This window comes from Aedes albopictus, chromosome 1 (assembly GCF_035046485.1).
Source record: "Aedes albopictus strain Foshan chromosome 1, AalbF5, whole genome shotgun sequence".
In the NCBI taxonomy this organism is placed as follows: Eukaryota; Metazoa; Arthropoda; class Insecta; order Diptera; family Culicidae; genus Aedes; species Aedes albopictus.
This window is the reverse complement of record NC_085136.1, coordinates 22,335,332-22,361,538: the sequence shown is the minus strand read 5'-3', so window position 1 is coordinate 22,361,538 and position 26,207 is coordinate 22,335,332. Positions and strand designations below refer to the sequence as shown.

The window sequence follows — 26,207 nt, the reverse complement described above, 5'->3', positions numbered from 1 at the left end:
AGAATCCGGACGCAAAGTAAAATTTATTATGTCGCTCTAAATGATCATAATTACCATTCTTTTACAGCAGTCTGATCATAAAGTAGTCCTCTGTGAATGGTGAAAATTTCATCGATTTTCTTGCAACGAGTGAAAAGTTATATCAGATTGAAGAGAAGAGAAGGAAAAAAATCTTGCACAAACCGTTGAAAATTTAGCATGGCGAGGTCCGACAATCGCCAAAAATGTTAATATCTCCAAAACCATTATGTGTGATGTGCTCAGATGATGTTAACCATGCCATGAGGAAGTGTCCCAGGAAGATAGAAGTTTGTGTTTGTGGATTAATCTGCTTGGAATTCCAAGATTTGGCAGTAAGCTCGAGCTCTGAGCATCGTTTTCTCACATCACGATAATGACACCAAATGTGTTCAAGGATGATGGCCTCAATAATCGCGTGCTGCTTTTCAAAAATGCACACGAGACATCTGTAGAAAGTTGAGCTACTTTGGCGGGCTGTCACGACAGCCGGAGATGTTCAGTAGTATCATCACGGATGGATAGTGTTCATTAACGAAAAAACACTCAAAATTCGCCTCATTGGAATTCACTGAATTGCCCTTAATTTCACCAGAAGGGAAATGTTTGGCAAAGTTTCTTTGGATTCCTAATCAGACTGGTAGAGGGTCTCAAGACACTACAGAGATGACCTGATTGTGAGTCAAATACGTCGAAGGGGTTGATATTAAAATTTTCTACCATTGTGCAGATTTTTAAGGAAATCAACATGGAAAAAATGAAAAATGTATAAAAAATTAAATCAAATAATTTCAGTGATATTTTTCCCTGAAACTACAATAAATTATCTTTGTTTTGAGGGCTTTACCTTTTATGTTTGTTATTCCACCTCAGAGATACAAGTAATTATCTGCGTCCGGATTCTAAATGGACAATGCCTTAGCATGCGGTTTAATAAGCTGTGTTTTCTGGTATCATGGTTAGAACACTTGACTCTCACGCCGAGGACCTGGGATCGAATCCCACTCCCGACAAACTCGCAAAATATGAGTTCTTCCTTCGGAAGGGAAGTAAAGCGTGGGTCCCGAGATGAACTAGCCTAGGGCTAAAAATCTCTAAAAATCTTCTAAAAATCTCGTTAATACAGATAAAAAAAGCTGTGTTTTATTAGCTCTGCTGGAAGAGCGGTGTTCCCGTCCTGTTTTCAAGAATTCCATTGATTTCTTTCGAAATTGTTTTTTTTAAAGCGTTCCATGGATTGTTCAGAAATTCCTCCCAAGCTTCATAAAAGCTTCTGCGTGTTTTATTTTTTTTAAATCCTTCAGAAATTGATTAAGAAACGTTTTCAGAGATTCCTTCTTCGAAGTATTCTTTCAGATTTTTTTCCAGTGATTCTCCACGAATTGCTCCAGGAATTTCTGCAAGAATTACCCCATGAATTCCATTGACAATTTTTGCCGAAATTCCTCCCGGATTTTCATTAGGTATTCCTCCAAGTTTCCCTGCAGGAATTGAAACAAAGACCCTAAACCGTCTTCAACCAGAGGTTGCACAGACTGCAACGATCACTAACATGAGACAACGGACAACAAACATCCAGTAGTCCAATGGAGAATTTTCTGTTTGACGAAAAGTTTTCACCGACTGGAGCGGAAATCGAACCCACACCCCGAGGCTTACGAAACGGTCAGACGACTGACATCTCTAACCGCACGACCACGAAGCCCAAAAACTCATAGAGAGATTTCTTCAGGAATTCCTTCTGGTTTTCCTACATATCCATGGTTTGTGTAAAGATTACAGAAAAATAAATCGGACTGGTCTTCAGGGATATATATTTTGATTAATCTTCAGAAGAAATCTTTGGTAAAGTTCTTAGAAAATTTTAGTAAAACCAATTGAACTAATCGTCGAAGATTGGTAAAATAGATTGTTTGAGGCTTCCTGAAAATACTGTTCGTACTCGTACTTATTCACGTTAAGGTGAATTTTGGAAAATTTCTGGGCGACTCCCTTTGATATTTTAAAGAAAACTAGCTGTCCCCGGCAAACTTTGTCTTGCCTACTGCGTTTTTTGACGTTTGAAGTCCCTAGCCAAGCGCCCAAGTCCCCGTTCCATATGTATGACAACCCGATTTCCAAAAACTCTCAATTTTCCCATGTTTTAGGCCTCATAAACCTTCCTTGGGTGAAAACTAACCGAACAAAACTTAGACGACCCAAATCGGACCATCCGTTCGCAAGTTATGCGCGGTCCCACGTATGCCACTGCATTTTTATATATATAGATGAATGAAAAATACTTTAGGAAAATAGAAAAGATCGGCAGGAATTTCTTTCTGGAAACATCGAAAACCTACTTTAAAAAAACTTAAAAGAAAACTACCCACAAACATTTGCAATTTAAAAATGTCCAATTCACGTGAGGCGCCAATCTGGATGCTTGCCAAGGCGTCATGGGTCCACGTTACGTCTCTGCTTCCAATCCAGTGGAACTTACCTTAATATCCGTGATCCGCTTGTAGTTCTGCAACGAATCCCACGCCGCAATCTTCCGATCCTTCTCGCCACCCGAAATGAGCGTCCCCTCCGACAGCATCACCAGACAGGCAATGGCTTTGTTGTGCGCTTCAAACTCCATCCTCACAAAGTACGCCCCATCGGCGTCCACGCTGTAGATCGTGATAAATCCGTCACTGTCCGCAGTGATGACGTCACCATCCGGCTCGAACTGAACACACGTGACGAAGGTTCGCGATGGCTGCAACGAAAAATCAAAGAAAGTATGAGCCCATAACCTCCTCGCACATAACCTCAATTCTTTTAATTCTTTTCGCGCCTTACCGGTTTGATGATGTCGGTCTTCTCGAAGAAGCCATCCTTCCGGCGGTGCCAGAACGCCAGGTGCCCTTTGCCGTGTGTGATCAATAGATTGTCGTCCAGCGGGTGGAATGTCGCGCCCCAGATGCCCTCTTGCAGGGTCTGCACTCACGGGAGGAGGGTGGGAAGATAGGAAGGAAACGAAAATTAACACATAGACATAAATTAACCGTCGCTTCCAGTAGCAGGGTATCATCGCGCCTCGTGCTGTCATCAACCCGGAGGCACTTTCGGTTCACCATCGGCCAACCGACCCATTTCCCAGAATCTAGTGCACAATGGGTTCAGAGTCGTACCTAGCTGGACAAAAAAATTGAGAAAGAATTTCTTTATATTTTTGCTCACAACAAAGTTTTCCAGAAAACACCGTAATAGTTTGAAACATTTTTGTCCATCTGGATACGACTCCGGGACCATTGTGCAATGCATTTGGGAAGCAGGTGAATGAAACGCGAAAGTTTGAAGCACTTCCGGTGTTGATGGTATGTCTAGTTGTGGGAATGGCTTGAGCGCCGCATTGCATGACAGTCTGGTGTTGCAATGTGCAAATTGTTTCTCCTCTTTATTTTTTCGGTGGAATGTTTAACCTTAACGCCACGAGGCAGCCGATGAAAACTTTGGCCATTAGTTGTAAGCCATCAACCACACCGAGAAGCGTTTGTTTAGTAAAACATGGCTTTCCGCAAGCTTCTCTAATTAAAAACTGGGTCAACCGCAATCCGGTGGCAGTGCTTTAAATAGCACCGCCCGGTTCTTCAGAAACAACCTAAAAGTAGAAGGAAAGATAACATGTACAAACATACTTACCGCCACTTTGCCGAGCAGGTGTCCCCACTGCCACTGCCACACCGACAGAATGCTTTCGCGGCCGGCGTCCACCGCCAGGATGTAACTGCCGCCGTTCAGTTGGGAGAAGGCCACCGCGATGACGCCGGAATCGAGCTCGCCCATGCCGAATACGTACAGCGTCTGGAGCGACTCGGTGCTCCAGATGCGCACGTGTGCCTGGGATTTGCGATCTCGGCCGGCCCGCTGGCCGGAACCGACCAGCTCCCGGGAGGGGTGGACTTCCATGCTGGATAGAGAGAGAGGAAAATTAAGCTAGATTGCGAATTGTGCCAACTATGATATCAGGAAAATGTTCAAATTTTATGGAACATGTTTTACAATGCAATGATTTGATAAAATCTGGCAAAGCGAAGTTAAAAATTTCGGTCCATATTTGGTGATTATGTACGCGGCAACTTCGTGACCATTTTCTGGATTTCTTCCAATGAACGACAATACAACAATAAACATTCAATAGGGGTTCATTCAGCTGATTGATTGATTTGTCTTTATTAAAGAGACTTTCAGTTCATTCAGCTGCTAAAAATTGCTTTTATTTTAAAACCAATATGATCCTACTATGTATATTGTCTTTACAAATAATTGCGCGATAGGTATAATATATCTTTCCTACATATAACACACAAAACCTTACAAAATAGTCCAAATTCGCTCTGGGGTCGACTAATGGGGTAATCAAATAATCTTACGGTCGAACTACCCTTTCGGAAGCCGAACTGGTTACTCGAGAGACCATCTACATGTACATTCTACATCCTCGGGTGGTTTCGCCTTTGACAATAGGCCAAGGATCTGCCGCTTGAAAACCTCTGGGAAGACTCCCTCGTCCAGATATTTGTGCATGGCAGATCTGAACATTGCAGAATTGCTTAAGCCTATGCAATAGTTACTTTCAAGGCCAGGTTCGGACCTGGGGCCTAAAATACGCTAAAGGACTTTGCAATCCCCGCAAGTTCCTCATCAGTGACCCTCCACTGATCACCAGCACAAGTCACTAGCAATCCTACGAAAGGGGGCGAAGGACTTAGATCATGACGTGGAAAGAGCTCCTCAATGATCTCTTCCGGCATTTGCTCGGTAGAAGTCATTACATACATCTCTTGTCGTAGCCATCACGACCCTGCAGGCCTATTTGCTTGCCCTTGGCTGGGGATTGAGAGCAAATAAGGCAGCCGCGAGTCCACCCGTTATTCATTCTACTCCTCATAAGTACGTGCTTGCTTCATCCGTCGTCATTCCCGTACAGGGACACAGCGCAGGTTAGCAATAACGTGATTCTTCCTCTCATCTCTAGGTTACACTTGCCTAGGCCTGGTGTCATCACATGCACGAGAGAGCATCATCAACTTGTCACCGCTTGGACCGAATAGGTTTCGCTCACGGTAGAGCGTTTCCTTAAATACCTCGTTAAAATATGATGTTTTGCAACTACGATGCGGGCTTGGCTTTGATCTTGTCACTCCTTCTTCCACCACGCATTCCACGGCCCTTACATTGAAGTCACCTGTCATTACGCCATTACCACCGCTTCCTTCGCCATGTCAGCTTAGCCGTCATACAGTTGAACATCTACGTGAACTGCCTGATCGACCACTGCGCAAAGCGAAGACCCCGTTGACCTTGGTGACTACGAACCCCTCATTGGATGGGGACATCAACTCCTGGACTGGGCATTTCTCTGTTGTACATATCGCCGCCATTTTGGACATACACGTGACTCCATTGCCGTGTAACTGATCAAGGGCCATACTACTCCCAGCAAGGATGAAACCCCCTTCTTCAAGCTTCAGGCTCGGCAAGACGTTCGTGGCACTCCGCGAAAAAAAAAACACTTATTGCTTGATTAGGAAGACTCCCTGTATTGTAGGTCTCATTGACAGTTTTTTCCACTGCTTGATATTCTACTCCCCTCTTCTCTCCTAATTTCTCCCTTCCTAGATACCTGGCGTTCACCCTCAACACCAGACGACGCCACCCAGTTTCTTGTTAGTCTACTGCTAAATTGCTCTCTTCGTTTTTCTTCGGCACTCCGCGCACTGCAACGCCTTCGCTCCACTCGTTTCGCCTGTCCACAGACTTCACTCTTCCTTCCGGGACAGGGGGCCTTTCTCCTCCTTTGGCTGCAGCCTCTCGCGGACCTTCTTCCTGTACCGTGCGCTCCTTGAGTGTGGTGACAGACTCATGGCTTCAGCGAAGTCTTGTAGGAAAGTCTGGGTTTCGTTGGTGCGTTCGTTCGAATGTCGTATCGGGTACAGGGCTTGCGGACGCACTACTAAATGTGGTCTTATCGCCGGTGTGGCTCCAAACGGTACCGCTAAGCTTGGTTTCAAAATAAAAACCGCGTGGTCCTGTGGGCACAATAGAAGATTCGCAATAGCGGTTATTAGACGCGTTACGGATAGGTGGAGTTCGGAGGTAATGTTACGGGTTTCCTCGCACGCTTCTACGATTGGCTCTCGCTCTCGTAAGCGTACCAGGTGTACCCTTCGGGCTACCCACGAAAGCGAAGGAATCCGTCTACGTATACTTCGGAACATTTAGCTTCACGGGCCTTGCTGCTATGAGTTCGACATGGTCCTGCTTGATCGCCATCGTTTACTTACGAAGTCTTAACAAGGCCTGCATGCGGTCATTGCTAATGTTCGACTTCGAGGATGTTAAGTTCACAATGGAGTCAGGTATCAGGTATCAGGTATCAGAAGGCCGGCTCCAGAGGCACGTTATCCTCCATTTGGGACATTTGTGCCATCGCCAAAATAACAGCCTATTTCATCTACCTGAGGGAAAAGGAAGGAAAAAGGATTTGGATGGGGATAGGGACAGGTAGGGAAATAGGAAAATACCCTGGAAGAGGGTACTAACGCACAAGCGTACCACAATGGGTTCAAACAGCGCCCTGAAAAGGGCACTGTAATAACGCATAAAGCGAAAGAGAGCCTATAGCTCTTTACCACAGCGGGTTAAGAACAACAGAATATCCTGAAGATTCAGGTTTCTGAAGTCAGTTTCACTTAATAAGTGTTTACCGAATACTCGGAAACGCAGTTGCGCGAAAACTGGACAGTTACATATCAGCTATGGTCCTCACAAGTTCCTACCTCATGCTTCCATGGGTCAAAGGATACAAAGACCGCCAGCTAAGAGTTGTGTGCTTAGCTGGTAGTGCAGCCTGGGCACTGTTGTCCTTCTGACTTCAGCTAGATTGCGGAGGTACAGGAGGATTGATTGGAGGATTGATTGGAGGATTGATTGGAGGAGGAGGAGGTTGGCCGGTTGAAAAACAACAAAGCCACTGGAGCAGATCAACTACCAAGCGAGTTACTAAAACACGGTGGAGAAGCACTGGTGAGAGCACTAGACTGGGTCATTACCAATATTTGGGAGAAGGAAGTAAATACTACCGGAGGAGTGGATGGAAGGTATCGTGTGTCCAATCAACAAAAAGGGCGACAAGTTGGATTGCGGGAACTACCGCGCGATCACACTACTGAGCGCAGCCTACAGGATACTCTCCCAAATTTTATGCCGCCGTCTATCACCGATTGCAAAAGAGTTCGTGGGGCAATATCAGGCTGGATGTATGGGTGAACACGGTACAACGGACCAGATGTTCGCCAGAGCAGGCAGAAAATGCCGCGAATACAACGTGTCCACGCGTCACTTGTTCATCGATTTCAAATCGGCGTATGATAAAATCGATCGAGCACAGCTATGGTACATTATGCACGAATACGAATTCTCGGATAAACTGATACGATTGATCAAGGCGACGATGGATCGAGTGATGTGCGTAGATCGAGTATCAGGGACACTCTCGAGTCCCTTCGAATCTCGCAGAGGGTTACGGCAAGGTGATGGTCTTTCGTGCTTGCTGTTCAACATTGCTTTAGAGGGTGTAAATGGGAGAGCGGAGATAAACACGAGAGGGACGATTTTCACAAAGTCCGTTCAGATGCTTGGTTTCGCTGATGATATTGATATTATAGCTCGTAAATTTGAGAAGATGGCGGAAACGTACATCCGACTAAAGAATGAAGCCAGGCGAATCGGGTTAGTTTAGGGTAACTCTCGCTGAGAACGTCCCACTATTTACACCATGTCTTTAAAAATGTTTAAGGTGATGATTTTCTGAAAGTCCTCCTCATAAAAGTAAGAAAAATGCATTTTGTTAATCAATTTGATGGACCCCCCGTAAGTTAGAGCCACAACCATTTTTGCAGACCCCTCGATTTTGATCAATTGTTGGCTCATTTAAACCGTTATAACTCAAAAGTTTCTCCAAAAACCACCTAATAACAAAAGGTTGTTGAAAAGAGGAAAGATAGGGCTACTATTTACAGTTATAAAAAGTTGGGTCGGCCATGTTGATTTTGGCCCCCATCTTGGATTTTTATACCAAAACTGTTTTTTCACCCTGTTGGCAACCACCGATTTTCAAAATTTTTGCGTCAATCGAAAGCGGGGACATTTTTACACAACATATCAAAAATTTAGAGAATATTTTTCCTATCAAAAGTTATCTTCACTTTTGTTGATCATGCAGCATCAGAGAATACGCCTGCATGTATACACTACGGCACCTGCAGCCAAATTAGGGAAAATTGGAGGTTCGTTTCCGTTTTTAACTGTTTCTCAATGATGCGGACATTGCTTTTTAAACTTTTTTGATGTTTTGAAAAGCTGACTTTTCATTAGTGGATTCAGATTTTAAATAAATGTTCGTAAACACTGTGAAATAACGCTGCATTTTTGTAAACAACCGGCACCTGACCCAGTGCGCTAAAGTGTCATGATTTACGAAAGTGCAGATAACTTTTGATAGGAAAAAGATACATGTCTAAATTTTTGTGTAAAAGTGTCCCTGCTTTCAATTGACGAAAATTTTGAAAATCGGTGGTTGCCAACATGGTGAAAAAACAGTTTTGGTATAAAAATCCAAAATGGCGGCCAAAATCAACACCCCAAGTAACACAACATGTCTTATAGAAATTATTTCGACTCCAATATGACCAGTTACGAAGTTTTGGTGTGAAGCAATAAAACCGATTTGCAGACTGCTATACGACTGAAAAAGCGCAGAAGGTGGAGCCTGCGCAACATCTTTGTGATGTCATATTCATGTTCTATACGAATCTGAGCATACTTGATTATGTATCTTAGTATGTTTTCCATTATATATTTTCAACAAATTCTGGAAAACAGTGCCTTGACAATCAAGATGTTTTATTACTGTAAATAATTAAGTTTCAAAATGTCAATAATAAAAATCGACAACTGCGAAAATCGACATGCATCAATAATTCTACCAAGCCACTTTAACGCCAAATTGCCTTATTGTGGTCATAAATTTTAATGCCTATCTTATTTTACGGTGAAATAGACTATTGTACCTCGATAAAATTATTGCGCCTTATGAATCAGTAATTTTGAAGAATTTTGTATCAAAATAAATATATAGTATTCATCTTATTTTAACACAAAAACTCAAACAAGCTTTATTTTTCTCAAGAATTTGTCAAGTTTATACATGCATATAACAAATTATTGAAACATAATAGAATATTTGATAAATATTTAATAATTTAGAAATAAAATTAAATGGCACTCTGTGACATGGCATGATAAATGTTTTGGGATATGATTCAAAATTGGCTTGATATTGTTTTTGTGGATAATTTTGTTGTGGTTGTTGTTGGTTCTCATGTTTGGTTTGGTATTTGAACGGTTTGATATCTGTCACGATTTGGAAAGACAACAAATATCAAGTATCAAATAATTATCACAGTGTATACATTGAAGCGGCTCAAAGAACATTATGCTCGGTAAGATCGGCCCTTATAGATAATCATATATGTTGTGGTTATATATATTCCTGTCATTTTTTTTATAGGTATTCATAGCTAAGATACTGTTAGGAGTATATTTTTTTAAGTAGGAAATAAAATCGATTCTACACTTCTATGATCGGTAGTGTAGCATGTCCCTGTTCAAAAATATGAATGAGGTTTATGTTACACATGTTTTCTATCATACTGCAGAAAACCAAAATTCGACTAATTATAAACATACGAAACATACTATGTTTTGTCTAAGCATGATTGAAAACAAGTCCTAAACAAGAAACTGCAAATGTTACTCAAGTATGACATATAGAACATACTGAGCATGTATGGTAACAAACAAAGTGTACTTAAATAGAACATACCCAACATAATCGAAAACAACATACAATGTTTGTTTGAGAAAACAAAATATATTCTTTAATAAGACTTCTAAATAGAAGATCACTGTGTATAAGTTTTAGGTATCATGAAAATGACTTATCCATGACATAATATGTTTCGGGAAACTTCATAACAACTGCTGTAGGACAAAGTAAATATTTTGCTATTTCGGATTATGTTTTCGGTGTTACTTGGGACGGCCGACCCAACTTTTTTAGCCCTATCTTTCCTCTTTTCAACAACATTTTGTTATTAGGTGGTTTTTGGAGAAACTTTTGAGTTATAACGGTTTAAATGAGCCAATAATTGATCATAATAGGGGGGTCCGCAAAAATGGTTGTGGCTCTAACTAACGGGGGGTCCATCAAATTGATTAACAAAATGCATTTTTCTTACTTCTTTGGGGGGGACTTTCAGAAAATCGCCACCCTAAAAATTTTTGAAGACATGGTGTAAATAGTGGGGCGGTCTCAGCGAGAGTTACCCTTATTAATGTTTCGAAGACAAAGTACGTGATGGGCACCAGGGTAGAATCACCGCGCCCGCCGCCCTGAATTTTTATTGACGGTGATGAAATCGAGGCGGTTGAAGAACTCGTGTACTTGGGCTCACTGGTAACCGCCGACAGCGGCACCAGCAGAGAAATTCAGAGACATATTGTGGCAGGAAATCGTGCTTACTTTGGACTCCGCAGAACTATACGATCGAACAAAGTTCGCCGTCACACGAAGTTGACTATTTACAAAACGCTGATTAGTCCTCTATGGGCACGAGCATGGACTCTACGTGCAGAGGACCAACGCGCCCTTGGAGTTTTGTGGTAAATCCTAGTGGAATTCCTAATGGTATTCCTGGAGGAGTCGCTGAATGAAATCCTGGAAAAATGCCAGAATGAATACCTGGAGGAATCTCTATAGAAATCTCTTGAGGAAATCCAGGAGGAATGCCTCAAGATGTTCCTTGAAGAATCCCAGAAGGAATTCCTAGAGTAGAAATTCTTGCACAAATTTCTGAAAGAATTTCTGAAGGAATCTCTGTAGGAATTACTGAATGAATACAGACATTCCTGGAGACATGCCAGTAAGAATTCCTTGGGGAGTCTCTAGAGAAAATCTTTGAGAAATCACCAGAAGAATTCCTGGTGGAATCCCTGCATAATTCCATAATCCCTGGAGGATGTTCTTGAAGAATCACTAAACTCTCAGGAAGAATCCCTGAAGGAAACCTTGTAGGAATCCCTGAAAGAATTCCTGGAGGAATCCTCGGAAGAATTCCTGGAGGAATTACTGGAGGAATTGATGGAGCAATTACTGGAGGAATTCCTTAAGAAATTCCTGGAGCAATCCCTGGTGGAATATCTAGAGAAATCTCTGGAGGAATTCCTGAAGAAATCCTTAGAGGAATTCCTGCAGGTATGTCTGGAGTAGACACTTAAGGAATTCCTGAAGGGTTTTCAGAAAGTATAACCGGAGGAATCCCTAGAGAAATTTCTGAGGAAATGGCTTGATGAATCCCGGGAGGAATTCCTAGAAAAAATTCTGGAGGAATCCTTGTAGGAATTTCTGGACGAAATCCTGGAGGTATCCCTAGAACAGTGCTTGGAGAAATCCTTGGAAGAATTCCTGGACAAATCCCTGAAGCAAATCCTAGAGGAATTTGTGAAAGTATACCTGGAGGAATACCTGAAGGAATAATTGGAGTATTTGCAGGAGTCATCCCTGGAGAAATTCTCGGTGGAATCTCTAGAAGGATTCTGGAAGAATTCCCGGAGCAATCTCTAGATGAACTCCATGAATTGGATAAATCCGTAGAGGAATAACTAAGGGAATTTCTGGAAGAATGCCTGCAGGAATACCTGGAGGAATCCATGGAGGAATTCCAGGAGAGAAAATTCCGGAAGGATCCCTTAGAAAAATTTCTGTAGAAATTCTTCGAAGAATATCTGAGAGAATTCTTGGAAAAATTACTGGAGGAGAAACCCCTGGATAAATTCCTAGAGGAAACCCTGGAAGAATTCCTGGAGGAATCCTTGGAAAAAAAATCATGAACAAATTCATGATATAGTTTTTGAAGGAATCCCTGTACGAATCCTGGAAGAATTGCTGGATCAATTTCTGGTGAAATTCCTGGAGGTATTCTGTGTGAAACTTCTTGAAGAGTCTCTGGAGAAATGTCTGCATAAAATCCTGTAAGAATGCTTGGAGGAATACCTAGAAAGCTCGTGGATAAATTCCGTGAGGAATTCCTGGGGTATTTTCTGAAGGATTCCTGGAAATTCCTGGATCAATTTCTGGAGAAATTTCTGAAGAAAAATATTACTGGAGGAGTACCTGAATGAAATGCTGGAGGAATGCCTGGATGAATCCTTAGAGGAATCCCTATAAAAATCCTTGGAGGAACTCCAGGAGGAATGCCTGGACGTATTCCTGGAGTAATTCCTTTGAGCAATCCCTTGAGAATTTCTTAGAGAAATCCCTAGAAAAATACCTGAATCAATGCCTGGAGGAACCCCCGGAGAAGTTCCTGGAGACATGCCTTCAAAAATTCCTGGAGGAATCGCTAGAGAAATTCCTGGAGAAATCCCTGGAGGAATTCCTGGAGGATTTTTTTTGGAGAATCACTGGAGTGAAAGTTCTCCAGTGATTCTTCACAAAAATTCTTCAGGAATTCCTCTGGAGTTTTCTCAAGAAATTTCCCTAGAGATTCCTCCAGGAATTTTTGAAGGTATGTTTACAGCCATTTCTTCAGGGGTTCCAGGATTTTTACAGGAATCCTTGTGGGAATTCCCAGAGAAATCCTGGAACAATTCCTGAAGGAATTTCTGGGAGCAATCCTTAAGGAATTCCTGGAGAAATCCCAGGATGAATTCCTGAAGAAATCCAAGGATAGATTTCTGAGGGAATTTCAAGAGGAGATTCTGAAGATACAAAAGGAGGAAGTTCTGAAGAAATCGCTGAAATTCTTGAAGAAATCATGAATGAATCCTAAAAAGAGTACGTAGTGGAACCCTTAGAGGAATCCCAACAACTCCTGAAGAAACCCCAGCAATGATGCAAATGATCACCTCACTAGTGCTCATCACAACTCATCAACTGTATATCTATCGCGTGCGATTGAACTGTGCACTGATCAGCGATGACCAGCAGCAAAGAGGTGGCAAAACGAACATGATGTAAATCACAAACGATTTTGCACACATCTGACTGGGCCGTCACACGCTCGCCCGAACAGCCGAACCATACCGAATAGGTTGGTTTGCGAAGCTACGGCACGAACGCTCGACACGCACACAGAAGCAACATTCGCATGTACCGATACCATACTAATAAAGCTTCCAGCCAACGATGCTTCGCGATAAGCTGTCGAAAAGCATCGAAAGCGATGAAAAGAGATGCTTGGCTAGAACGCAACGGCTCAACGGCAAAAAGGAAGAGTCAACTATGCTGATCAGTGTTGAGTCCGTTCGTGTGTACTCGTATGGGAGGTTGATTGAATAAAGCGAGGATGGGTGAAAACGTATTCGTTGTCGAAAGCAAATCGCATCATTTCGCGAATGTTTTCATCAAATAGCAAGCTTGAACCCCAGGAGAAATCTCGAAATTCCTAAGGGAATCTCTAAACAGCTGCTGAAGGAAGTTTTGGATTAATTCCTGGAGGAGTTTCTGAAAGATTTCCAGGAGAAATTACTGAAGGAATCTTAATAAGAGTTCTTGAGACATTTTAAAAATAATCCCTGAAGTTGTTTCTGAAAGAATCACAGAAAATATTCTTGGGTAAATCCCTGGAGGAATTCTTGGAGGATTTTTTTAAGAAACCCCATGAGGAATCCCGGAGGCAACCATTAGGGAATCTCAGGAAAGTTTTCTGGATTAAAAAGAATTGAAGAATAATTTGATGAATTCCATAAGGATTTGTTTGTACAAAATGTTGAAGAAATTGCTGGATTAATCTTTGAATAATCTCTTGTGATACTTTCTGAAAGAATTTCTGGAAGACATTCCTGCATAAAAACCTGGATTCCCTGCGGAATTCTGGAAGGAATAAATGGAGAAATCCCTGAAGAAATCTCTGAAGGAATACCAAAGGATCATTGCGGAAATGCCAAAAGGAAACCGCGAAAACAACACTGGAACAACCACTGGAGGTAAGACGAGGGTGAGCTCAATGTGGCCCTCCTAGAGGGCTGCTGGAGCACAGTTAAAGCAGCCATCAACGATGCAACCAGGAGCGCCATCGAGTACGTGGTAAGGAGTTGACAGAACGAATGGTTCGACGAGGAGTGCAGAGCATTTCTGCAGAAGAACGCAGCGCGGGCGGTAATGCTGCAGCATGGAGCCCCACCGAATGTGGAGTGATTCAGACAGAAGTGGTAGCAGCCGACCCGCTTCTTTCGGAAGAAACAAGTTGGCCTGGAAAGCGTGGAGTGCGAGGAAATGGTATTGCTTTGATGTTCTCAAGAAACACGCAAGTTCTACCAGAAACTCAATGCAATCTCGTGACAGCAACGGTTTTTGGCCGTGAACCGAAATGTGCAGGGTTGAAGACGGGGGCCTTTCGATGGACGAACGATAAATACTTGAATGATGCGTAGAATGTACGTTCGGCAAATCAATTTCCACGATGAGGAGTTAGGGATGGTATTCACCAGCTCATAATCAATAAAGCAGCTGGTAAGGATGGTGTCGCAGTTGAACTCAAAAGGATGGCCCAGAAAAGTTGATCTGCCCTGCCTGAGAAATCAAACAGCTACCGTAGTTAGGAGCGAAAAATCGTGATTCAAAATGTGAGAATTTCTGAGAAATCATTGTTCTGAATGCCTGCTACAATGCGCTATCCCAGATCATCTTCCATCGCCTATCATCCAACACCTAAACGAATGAGTTCGTGGGAAGTTATAAAGCCGGCTACATCGATGGCCGGTCGTGATCGACAACGGTCGGGTGGTAAGTCCTCCAGAAATGCAGTGAATACCATGTTCCAACGCATCATCTGTTCATCAACTTGAAGGCGACATATGTACGACAGTATTGACTACACTTTCGTGGAAAGCTGACCAGATTGATCAAAGCAACGATGAAAGGTGTCATGCGTCGAGCCGGGATACTACTGTCACTAAATCCAGTCAATTTGTGTGCTTTGTGGACGACATAGACATTACCACCAGAACATTTGGAATAGGGGTTGAAACGAGAAGTGGCAAAGGTCGGACTGGTGGTAAATGCGACAAAACCAAAGTTCATGCTAGTAAGCAGAACAACAATGAAATTCGAAGGCGCACCATCAATGGAAGCCGTGCTTACTATGGACTCCAGAAAACAACTGCGGTAAAAAACATCAATCCCTGCTCCAAATGTACTATGCACGGTGTACAATATTTAGAAGGTGATACCATAGACTAATTTCAAGACCTCGATGTACCAAAAAAACGATCAAATTTTCGGTGACCAGTCCGGTACCCAATAAATATTCATAAAACCGTGTATTTTTTCCGTGTAAATTGCCTTTGTGTAAATTTTATTTAGCGTGTTACACTGATCTGACAGCTCTGACAGTAAGGGACTAAACATAAATTACGTAAAGTGAGTACCGAGGATTGTTCACAATCTGCGAACTTGACTGCGGAAAAAATGCCAGCATGACGCCGCTGGTGATACCTTCCGGAAATCTGACAGTTTTTTGATGAAGTAATTCAAATCGATGTTTACATAGGTTACTAGCCTGCCTTGTGATATTTATGCCGTGGTACTATGGTCCACTGCACGAATTTATGCTAACCTGCATACTTTCACGAGAAATTTGACGTTAGAGCGGTTCCGACACCTCTCAAACGTCAAATTTCGTGTGAGAGTAAGCAGGCCAGCTTAAATTCGTGCAGTAATCCATGCATACATATCTATATATCTATATCTATATATATAAAAATGAATTTCTGTCTGTCTGTCTGTCTGTCTGACCGCTATGGATTCGGAAACTACTGAACCGATCGGCTTCAAATTTTGTATGCAGAGGGGTTTGGGACCGGGGAAGGTTCTTAGCCTGGTGTGAGACCTCTCCGGTCTCTGGAACGGGGGGCTCCCATACAGATGACTTCGCGGGGGACGTCTCTATGGAGCAGCATGTCAAAAAAACACAGTAGGCAGGCAGAACGACGTTTGCCGGGACAGCTAGTATGTATATAAAAATGAATTTCCGTCTGTCTGTCTGTCTGACCGCTATGGATTCAAAAACTACTGGACCGATCGGTGTGAAATTTTGTATGTGGGTATTTTTGGGGCCGGGGAAGGTTCTTAGCTTGGTGCGGGACCTTTTCGGTCTCTGGACGAACGGGGGGCTCCCATACAGATGACTTCGCCGTGGACGTCTCTATGGAGCAGCATGTCAAAAAAACACAGTAGGCAGGCAGAACGACGTTTGCCGGGACAGCTAGTTACATATAATACTTAAAAGACAGGTGGTGTACTACGATCATGATTTTCTTCTGAATGATTCAAATCTGCCTAGTGACCCTCAACCCTTTGCGAATATCTGTATTAGCAATGCTAAAACGAGTGGTTCGTCATGATTGGTGCACTTTGACCCATACAATCTGTTTTAGAACTATTATGCGACTTGCTTTCACTTACCACATAATGTCCTCCGTGTGTCCAGTGTAGTGTCGCTGTGCTTCCTCTTCCCGATCGTAGAGAACAGCCACCGCTGCGACATAGTACAGTAGTTCACCCGAAGGCAGTACCCAGAGATTCCGTTTTGAGTCGATTCCACGATAGCCATGTCTGTGAAAAATGTATAGATATATTATCATAGAAATGATGTATTCAAACTTCGCCACTTACACCCAGAAAAGCGATAATTTCTTATCCGGCGGTGAGTTATCGACCGGCGGATGGTGCACCGGCGGGTAGAAGGTACGCCTCAGCCCCCGGATGGTGATGCGGGTGGGTTCCTCCTTCATGGCATCCAGCAGTGGATAGTCGGACGACGCCCGGACCAGTTCGTTTTCCGGTGCGTACAGTACCCGGGGTCTGCTTTTGCTGCGGGCTCGCTGCCGCGCCGTTTTCGATAGGTCATCCGGTACGGAACCACCCAGCCGCGAACGGGAGCGTCGCGCCGGCGAGGGAGGAATCACACCCGGCCCGAGGGCACCGACCGGAAGCGAGGGGGTGTTGCTCAGGTAGAAGGTGTCCACCTCGGCGAATTCGTTGCGCAGCTGGGAGAAGCTGCGCACCTCCTGGCCGCTGCTGGTATACATCTTTTTGGCGCCGATCATCTTCAGCACTTGGCCGAGGTCCTCCAGGACCTCCTCGAAGGGTTGCGATGTGCGGAGGTTTAGCAGTACGCGGCACTGGAAGAAATGGGGGGTAAAATGAGTTAGTGCTGGAAGAGATCTAATGTATTCATCATGAATATCAATTGGCATTTTTCGAAGGTAATCCATGACATGTACTTTAAATATTCGAAAACGAGCGGGTTTTTCATGACTTTCTTGTAGAACTGGTCTAGCCGCACAAGTTTTTCATATACCATATTCCCAGATTCAGCTTCTTCACCTTTTGAAGCCGGATTTTTTCCAAGCGTTGTTATGGAGTTTTTTCTACGTTTTTCTGTAGTTTTGGTGATCAGTAGCATAAAAACGGTAGAATATTACGAAGAATACTTTTTTCTGCATATCCTAGGTCATCCAAACTATTCTTGAGTGTACATTCCTAAAGTCTACGGGTGTAACGGGAACATTTTTCGTTATACAAAACTATGATTTGTATTCTATCATGTCCAGTAAGTCTTCTGAAATGTTAATAGTCAAAATCATATCAGTCGGGATATCCTAGGTAATCCAAACAGTTCTTGAATTTAGATCCTAAAGTCTACGGGCGTAACGGTAACTTTTTTCATTATACAAAGCTACGATTTGTTATCTATCATGTCCAGTAAGTCTTCTGAATGTTCAGTAGACAGTATCAGATCAGTCAAGATATCCTAGGTCATCCAAACTGTTCTTAACTTTAGATCTCAAAGTCTATGGTTGTAACAGTAACTTCTTTTATTATACAAAGCTACGATTTATAAGCTAGTCTTCTGAAAGAGTAATAGAAAATATCATATCAGTCGGGATATCCTAGGTCATCAAACCTATTCTTGAGTTTAGATCCTAAAGTCTACGGGTGTAACAGTAACTTCTTTCATTATACAAAGCTACGATTTGTAATCCATCATGTCCAGAAAGTCTTCTGAGAGGTTACTAGACAATATCATATCAGTCGGAATATCCTAGGTAATCCAAACTGTTCTAGAGTTTAGATCCTAAAGTCTGCGGGTGTAACGGTAACTTCTTTTCTTTAAAGCTACGATTTGTAATCTATCATGTCCAGCAAGTCTTCTGAAAGCTTCAGTGGCTGTTTTTATCAACTAAGCTTCATAACAGTAAGCCAATAACACCCTAAACATATATAATAACGCTTATTGTTCCTCCAACTGCTTTGGTAATTACAGTGGATTATGTAACACTACTTAACGTAGTGGCAAAAGCTATTATTACAAGTGTAGACCTAAAGCTATGGTCTCCGGAGTAGTGGTGTTGATCTGCAATATTTCGGAACTATCTTGCAATGATTCATGATCATGATATTCCAGGGGTATTACAGATTACAGTATTCAGTTTATTGTGAAAATAACTACTGTTACTATCATAAGCTAAACTTCAGGATAGTTTGGAGGTTGGACGACCCTCAATGTCCCAAAAATTCATAATAATATATAGTAGACTTCAGATTGGTCAAGTCACCGCGATTGATTATGAAACGTTACTCAGTATGTCAGATATAGCTGATGTTACGGGTGCTAACCTGAAGTTCTGAACTGAAAGATAGTTTGGCTGCCCTGGAACATTCCCATAGAGTCTCTAAATAACATTTGAGATATCAAGAGCTTCACGGATCTTAGCAGATTATGCTATGCTATTATTTATGGTGAAAACACATAATTTTTTTTTTGTAATTTTGAAAGACTTCATCATAGAACAGTTTGGATGACCCTGAATATCACAAAGGTTTATAAGAAGCTAGTAGACTTCAGATTGCTCCAGTAACTGCGGTTGAATATGCAACGTTACTCAGTATAACAGATATGGCTACTGTTACGAGTGTGGACCTGAAGTCCTGATCTCCAAGGTAGTATGGCTGACCAGAAATATCCCTGTAGTATCTCTTAATGACATTTGGGATTTCAAGAGCTTCGCGGATCCCAGCAGATTATACAATGCTATGATTTATTTGAGAGTTAGAGAAACTTCATTATGGATCAGTTTGGACGATTGTTCTAGTAACTGCGGTTGATTATGCAGCGATATTCAGTATAACAGATATGAAGACTGTTACGAGTGCAGACCTGAAGTCCTGAACTTCAAGGTAGTTTGGCTGACCTGGAATATCCCTGTAGTGTCCCTAAATGACATTTGAGATTTGAAGAGCTTCGCGGATCCCAGCAGATTATGCAATACTGTTATTTATGGCGAAAACACATAAAGTAGTTATTGTAGATTTGAAGGACTTTATTATAGAACAGTTTGGACGACCCTGAATGTCCCAAAAGTTTATAATAAGCTAGTAGACTTCAGATTGCTCCAGAAGCTGCGGTTAAATATGCAACGTTACTCAGTATAACAGATATGGCTACTGTTACGAGTGTGGACCTGAAGATCTGTTTGACCTGGTTGACCTGGTTGACCTGGAATAACCCTATAGTGTCTATAAATGACATTGTAGATGTCAAGAGCTTCACGAATCCCAGTAGTTTATGCAATGCTATTATTTGTGACGAAAATACATTAAGTTAATCTTGAGATTTACAGAACTTCATTTTGGAACAGTTTGGACGACCCTGAATGTCCCAAAGATTTATAATAAACTAGTAGACTTCAGATTGTTTCAGTAACTGCGGTTGATTATGCAGCGATATTCTATAACAGATATGGAGACTGCTACGAGTGCAGACCTGAAGTCCTGAACTTCAAGGTAGTTTGGCTGACCTGGATTATCCCTGTAGTGTCTCTAAATGGCATTTGAGATTTCAAGACCTTCGCGGATCCCAGCAGATTATGCAATACTATGATTTAAAGCATTGTCCAGTTAGAATCCGGACGCAAAGTAAAATTTATTATGTCGCTCTAAATGATCATAATTACCATTCTTTTACAGCAGTCTGATCATAAAGTAGTCCTCTGTGAATGGTGAAAATTTCATCGATTTTCTTGCAACGAGTGAAAAGTTATTTCAGATTGAAGAGAAGAGAAGGAAAAAAATCTTGCACAAACCGTTGAAAATTTAGCATGGCGAGGTCCGACAATCGCCAAAAATGTTAATATCTCCAAAACCATTATGTGTGATGTGCTCAGATGATGTTAACCATGCCATGAGGAAGTGTCCCAGGAAGATAGAAGTTTGTGTTTGTGGATTAATCTGCTTGGAATTCCAAGATTTGGCAGTAAGCTCGAGCTCTGAGCATCGTTTTCTCACATCACGATAATGACACCAAATGTGTTCAAGGATGATGGCCTCAATAATCGCGTGCTGCTTTTCAAAAATGCACACGAGACATCTGTAGAAAGTTGAGCTACTTTGGCGGGCTGTCACGACAGCCGGAGATGTTCAGTAGTATCATCACGGATGGATAGTGTTCATTAACGAAAAAACACTCAAAATTCGCCTCATTGGAATTCACTGAATTGCCCTTAATTTCACCAGAAGGGAAATGTTTGGCAAAGTTTCTTTGGATTCCTAATCAGACTGGTAGAGGGTCTCAAGACACTACAGAGATGACCTGATTGTGAGTCAAATACGTCGAAGGGGTTGATATTAAAATTTTCTACCATTGTGCAGATTTTTAAGGAAACCAACATGGAAAAAATGAAAAATGTATAAAAAATTAAATCAAATAATTTCAGTGATATTTTTCCCTGAAACTACAATAAATTATCTTTGTTTTGAGGGCTTTACCTTTTATGTTTGTTATTCCACCTCAGAGATACAAGTAATTATCTGCGTCCGGATTCTAAATGGACAATGCCTTATGGTGAAAACAAAAAAGATATTCTTGTAGATTTGAAGGACTTTATTATAGAACATTTTGGACGACCCTGAATGTCCCAAAGGTTTATAATAAGCTAGTAGACTTCAGATTGCTCCGGTAACTGCGTTGATTATGCAACTTTATTCAGTATAACAGATATGGCTACTTTAAAGAGTGTAGACCTGAAGTTCTGAACTCTAAAATAGTTTGACTGACCTGGAATAACCCTACAGTGTCTATAAATGACATTGTAGATGTCAAGAGCTTCATGGATCTCAGAAGGTTATGCAATGCTATTATTTGTAGCGAAAATACATAAAAATATTCTTGAACATTTGAAGGACTGTTTCAAACTGACCTAAACAGCCGGCAACACAGAACCAATTTAACGTTATATTTTGAAAAGATAGGATTGTTCAATGAATTAAAGCTTTATCAAGCACGTACTTTTCCAAAAAAAAAAACTCGTGAAGCCAATTTCACAAAACAATCAACTGATATTGTTCGATCCTTGCTTAGAGCCCGCGAATTGTTTGCGTGTCCAGTCATACAGTCCACGCGACTCTTCCAGTCTCGCGGCCCGGTACGGAACAACAAAGAAAAATGTGGTCATGTGCTGGACCGGAAGCATTTCATCAAGAAATTTACATGTCGACGCGTCTCCTTATTAGCTATTCAAACAGCCGAGCGAAGAACTCCCATTCGGAATAGCAGCATACCTACTGTGTGTGTGACCAGGGGAGGAAGGGAACACGGGGAGTCCGGACTTGATTGGTATGTATATTGCGCTTTCATGAGGTGGCATAATACACATACCGAATATCGATTGGTTTGGGGCGGCGGTCCTGCACGCTTTCCAAACCAAGTGGACTTGGAATTGGAATGAAGGAACGAACCAACCACCGCAGGAACTTCCCCGCAGAACTTTTTGGCGACTGTCAACTGGGGAATGTGCTGAAACTCCGGTGATTGATTTATGGCCATGGTTCAGAGGCGCCAATTGACGCTGACTGCACCACGTGCTACCTATAGCTTCTACTTCGTCTGCGCGGTTCGTCTCGTCTCGGGAGGAACGTGTGCGACCTTGGGCTGTCACCTCAAGGCAGCACACCCATATGGCGCGGAAAGTCGGAAAGTTACGAGCCCCCGGCGGAAGAAGCAAGACAATAAATAAAACTACCGGCAGTAGTGTAGCGTACTACGGAGTACGGACGGACTACTGGGTGTTCACACGGTTCCGGTTTTATGCCTGCAGCAGTGCATGAATGCATATGGCTGCATATGTGCAGTTCGATTTCCATCAGCTGGGAAAAGCGCAGTTTCTGCATTCGATATGGTGTGAATCAAACATAATCGGATGTGCGGAGAAACTTGCTGTGCGAAAGATTTTCAATATTCTGAATGGTTGAACACCTAAATCAGAACTCCTTTTGAAATTAATTTGGGGGTCACTCCCAAAAGTCTATGCAGGAATCCTTCTTGAATACTGTTGGGAATTCCTTCCAAATGTAGAACTCCAAAACTTCTGTTTAGGTTATGGGTCGAGGGTGCATAACCATAACCTGCATAGGTTTGAGATGGGTTGCACAGGGGTTTCAGTGCGTTTCAGTGGATTTCAAGGAGCTTCAGTAGAGTTTAAAAGAAGTATACGGGAGTGTCAGAAGGGAAGTTAAGGATGCAATTCACCAGCTCAAAACCAACAAAGCAGCTGGTAAGGATGGTATCGCAGCTGAACTCATCAAGATGGGCCCAGAAAAGTTGGCCACCTGTCTGCATCGGCTGATAGTCAGGATCTGGGAAACCGAACAGCTACCGGAGGAGTGGAAGGAAGGGGTAATCTGCCCCATTCACAAGAAAGGCGACCATTTGGAATGTGAGAACTTCAGGGCGATCACTATTTTGAATGCTGCCTACAAAGTGCTATCCCAGATCATCTTCCGTCGTCTGTCACCTAAAACAAATGAGTTCGTGGGAAGTTATCAAGCCGGCTTCATCGACGGCCGGTCGACAACGGACCAGATCTTTACCGTACGGCAAATCCTCCAGAAATGCCGTGAATACCAGGTCCCAACGCACCACCTGTTCATCGACTTCAAAGCGGCATACGATAGTATCGACCGCGCAGAGCTATGGAGAATCATGGACGAAAACGGCTTTCCTGGGAAGCTGACTAGACTGATTAAAGCAACGATGGACGGTGTGCAAAACTGCGTAAGGGTTTCGGGTAAACTATCCAGTTCATTCGTATCTCACCGGGGACTGCGACAAGGTGACGGACTCTCATGTCTACTCTTCAACATCGCGCTGGAAGGTGTGATGCGACGAGCCGGGCTCAACAGCCGGGGAACGATTTTCACAAAATCCGGACAATTTGTGTGCTTTGCGGACGACATGGACATTATCGCTAGAACATTTGGAACGGTGGCAGAACTGTACACCCGCCTGAAACGCGAAGCAGCAAAGGTCGGACTGGTGGTGAATGCCTCAAAAACAAAGTAAGGTATGCACACAGCAAAATCTAGCCACCGTATTTTGGATAGAAATTTTACAATTTTCAAAGAATCGTGGCAATCTATGGCGCAAATGAAAGCTTATTGTGTAAGGAATCGAAAAATATTCCTTTCGGGTGATATTTTGACATTGTGTTTGAAATAGAGTCAAGGGAACAAGAAGCCCTCGAAAAGTTTTTGCACAAACGTGCTGAAAATCTGACAATGTACATTAAAACGGCCGTCTCCGCAGACTTAAGTTAGCTTTCAAGTATTCGGTTCTATACATCATTACAACGTGGAAAGGTTGTGCAGATTAACTAAAGAACAAGAAATAATCGAAGTTTGGCAAGAAATACATAGTTTGGTCAACAATATGAATTTGTGGTTTGAAAAACCAAACTTTCAAAAATACATGTACAACAAATCATCTTTTTCACTACGGGAAATGTCGGGCGAAATGGCTGGCACCCCTTATTCAAAAGCTTAGATATTGTGTATTGATTTGGATTGATTTTTGTGCCTTGCTTCTGGCGGAGAATCCTCGTTTTTATGCAGAAAACTATGTGGAAATTGTACCGTATTTTTACAAAAACTGTAAAATCTCATACACCTCAAAACTCAACTCAATTGAAAAATATTGAGTAACCGTAAATTGGAACCTACAAAAAATGCCCATAAAGGTAGTTTTTATCAAAAATTAAGATTGATTTGGACACAAAGGTGGTAGAAGTTTCTTGGCAAGTAATCGAAGGTACTGTGCAAAACTTAACGGAAGGACTCAAGCGCAAAGCTCGAGATAATGGATATAATAAGTCAAATCAACAATGTCTTGATGTTGATTTAAAGTAAATTAATGCTTTTTTACGATGAATTGCTTTTGGTTTGGTAATAAGTTAAAATACATGATTACTGCTTGATTTTCTTTGGCTAGATTTTGCTGTGCGCATACCTTACATGCTGGTAAGCGGAACCGAACACGACTGGGTAGTAATGTTACGATAGTCAGGGATACTTTCGAGGTGGTGGAGGAATTCGTCTACCTCGGATCCTCACTGACGGCTGACAACAACGTGAGTCGTGAAATTCGAAGGCGCATCATCAGCGGAAGTCGGGCCTACAAAAACAGCGTTTGCGGAATTCAGCTCCTCGATTTGAGTTCGACAACGAAAACTATCTTCGACCTAGAGTTGGCCGAAGCAAGTGCTTTAATAGCAGCTTGGCTATCTGAACAGGGGCCGTTCATAAACCACGTAGACTTTTTGGGGGGAGGGGGGGGGGGGGGTCTGACCAAAGTCTACGCTCCATACAAATTTCAAAATTTTTGTATGGACAAAAGTCTACGAGGGGGGAGGGGGGGTCTGAGATGGCCAAATTTTGGTCTACGTGGTTTATGAACAGCCCCACAGAAGTATATTGCTTTGCCCATTACGTGCTGCTGAAGTGTCGATTGCACTCCACACATAAGAGCAAATATTTCGGCCAGAAAAACGGTACATTGCCTACCAAGTGAGTAACACTGATACAGCCTTAGCTCACGAGAGTGGACACCAGCACCTGCTCGACCTTCGAGAAGGGAGCCATCAGTGTAACATACGATGCCGTCTGAAATACTTCTCTCCAGATAACCAAATGTCCACTCTTCCCGGGAAGGGAATTTCGTGGAAAATGTCCTATATGGAAAATTACAAGCAATTCTAAGATCACTTGGAGCAAGGACAACTTTGTCCCAATTCACCAAAAGTGGAAACAACGAGATGTGTGTTGAACTGCGGTTCACAGGAGTTTCCTCTAGTAAACCGAGTACCCGTAACCGGTAAGTACAAGAAAGTGCTTCTTGTTTGAGATGAATGTGTAGTGGGGCAACGTCAAAGAGAACTTCGAGCGCTGCCGTGGGAGTTAAAGAGAACGCTCCAGACATCGCCATTAAGCACATCCTTTGGAGATGGCCTAATTTTGATTGGACCGTTGTCATTTCGCCCTTTCGCCACCACACAAGACATCCATAAGCCAATATTGGCCGAACCACAGTAGTGTGAATCCATATGATACACTTGGGTTTTAGACCCCAAGTTGTACCAAAGGTTCGCCGGCATTGCCCGAAGGCCATACAGCTTCTGAACTTAATGTAAGGTGTCCAGGAAAGCTTCGAATCAAGCTACTTTATCTGTTCAGTCACATCGATTTCAGAATCAAAGAGACGCAAAGGTCGAACACCATTACAGTTTCGCCTTTCCGTAAAAAGAAAAATAGATATTTTACTCGGATTAACCGAAAGGCCATATTGGCGACACCAACCCTCAACTACTTGAAGGGCGCTTTGCATCAGGTCGAAAAGGGTGGTGATACACATACCAACTAACAATGACAGGCTGTCGTCGGTGTAACCATAAGTAGGAAAACCGCTATTTTTGAGTTGTCTGAATAACGTATTTGCTACACGATTCCACAAGGGCGGTGCCAAGACTCCCCCTTGGGGGCATCCACAGACACTCAATTCCTAATCGCTGCTTAACGCAATGTCGAGAAGAGATATCGGTTTTTGATCATTTGATGAATCCAATTGCATCATTGAAGATATACTATGACCTCGTGCGGCTTCCAATATGGTATCGAAAGGCACGTTGTCAAAAGCACTATCGATATCTAAGAAAACACCCAAGTAGAGTTGCCTTCTCAATATCGTGCACAACCTTGCGTAAAAGAG

At 42.5% G+C, this 26,207-nt stretch overlaps 1 protein-coding gene across 7 annotated transcripts in view; it reads right to left on the bottom strand.

Moving 5' to 3' along the window:
- The window catches only part of LOC109403484 (echinoderm microtubule-associated protein-like CG42247), a 226,217-nt gene that overhangs the window by 25,362 nt on the left and 174,648 nt on the right, over positions 1 to 26,207 (bottom strand). For all 7 annotated transcript variants that reach the window (XM_062844208.1, XM_062844206.1, XM_062844207.1 and 4 more), the window contains 5 exons: positions 16,784 to 17,292; positions 16,574 to 16,723; positions 3,685 to 3,952; positions 2,842 to 2,979; positions 2,498 to 2,758 (listed from right to left, as the gene is read on the bottom strand). In XM_062844208.1, the coding sequence (XP_062700192.1) occupies positions 2,498 to 2,758; positions 2,842 to 2,979; positions 3,685 to 3,952; positions 16,574 to 16,723; positions 16,784 to 17,292 (1,326 nt within the window). The remainder of the gene's footprint in view (positions 1 to 2,497; positions 2,759 to 2,841; positions 2,980 to 3,684; positions 3,953 to 16,573; positions 16,724 to 16,783; positions 17,293 to 26,207) is intronic.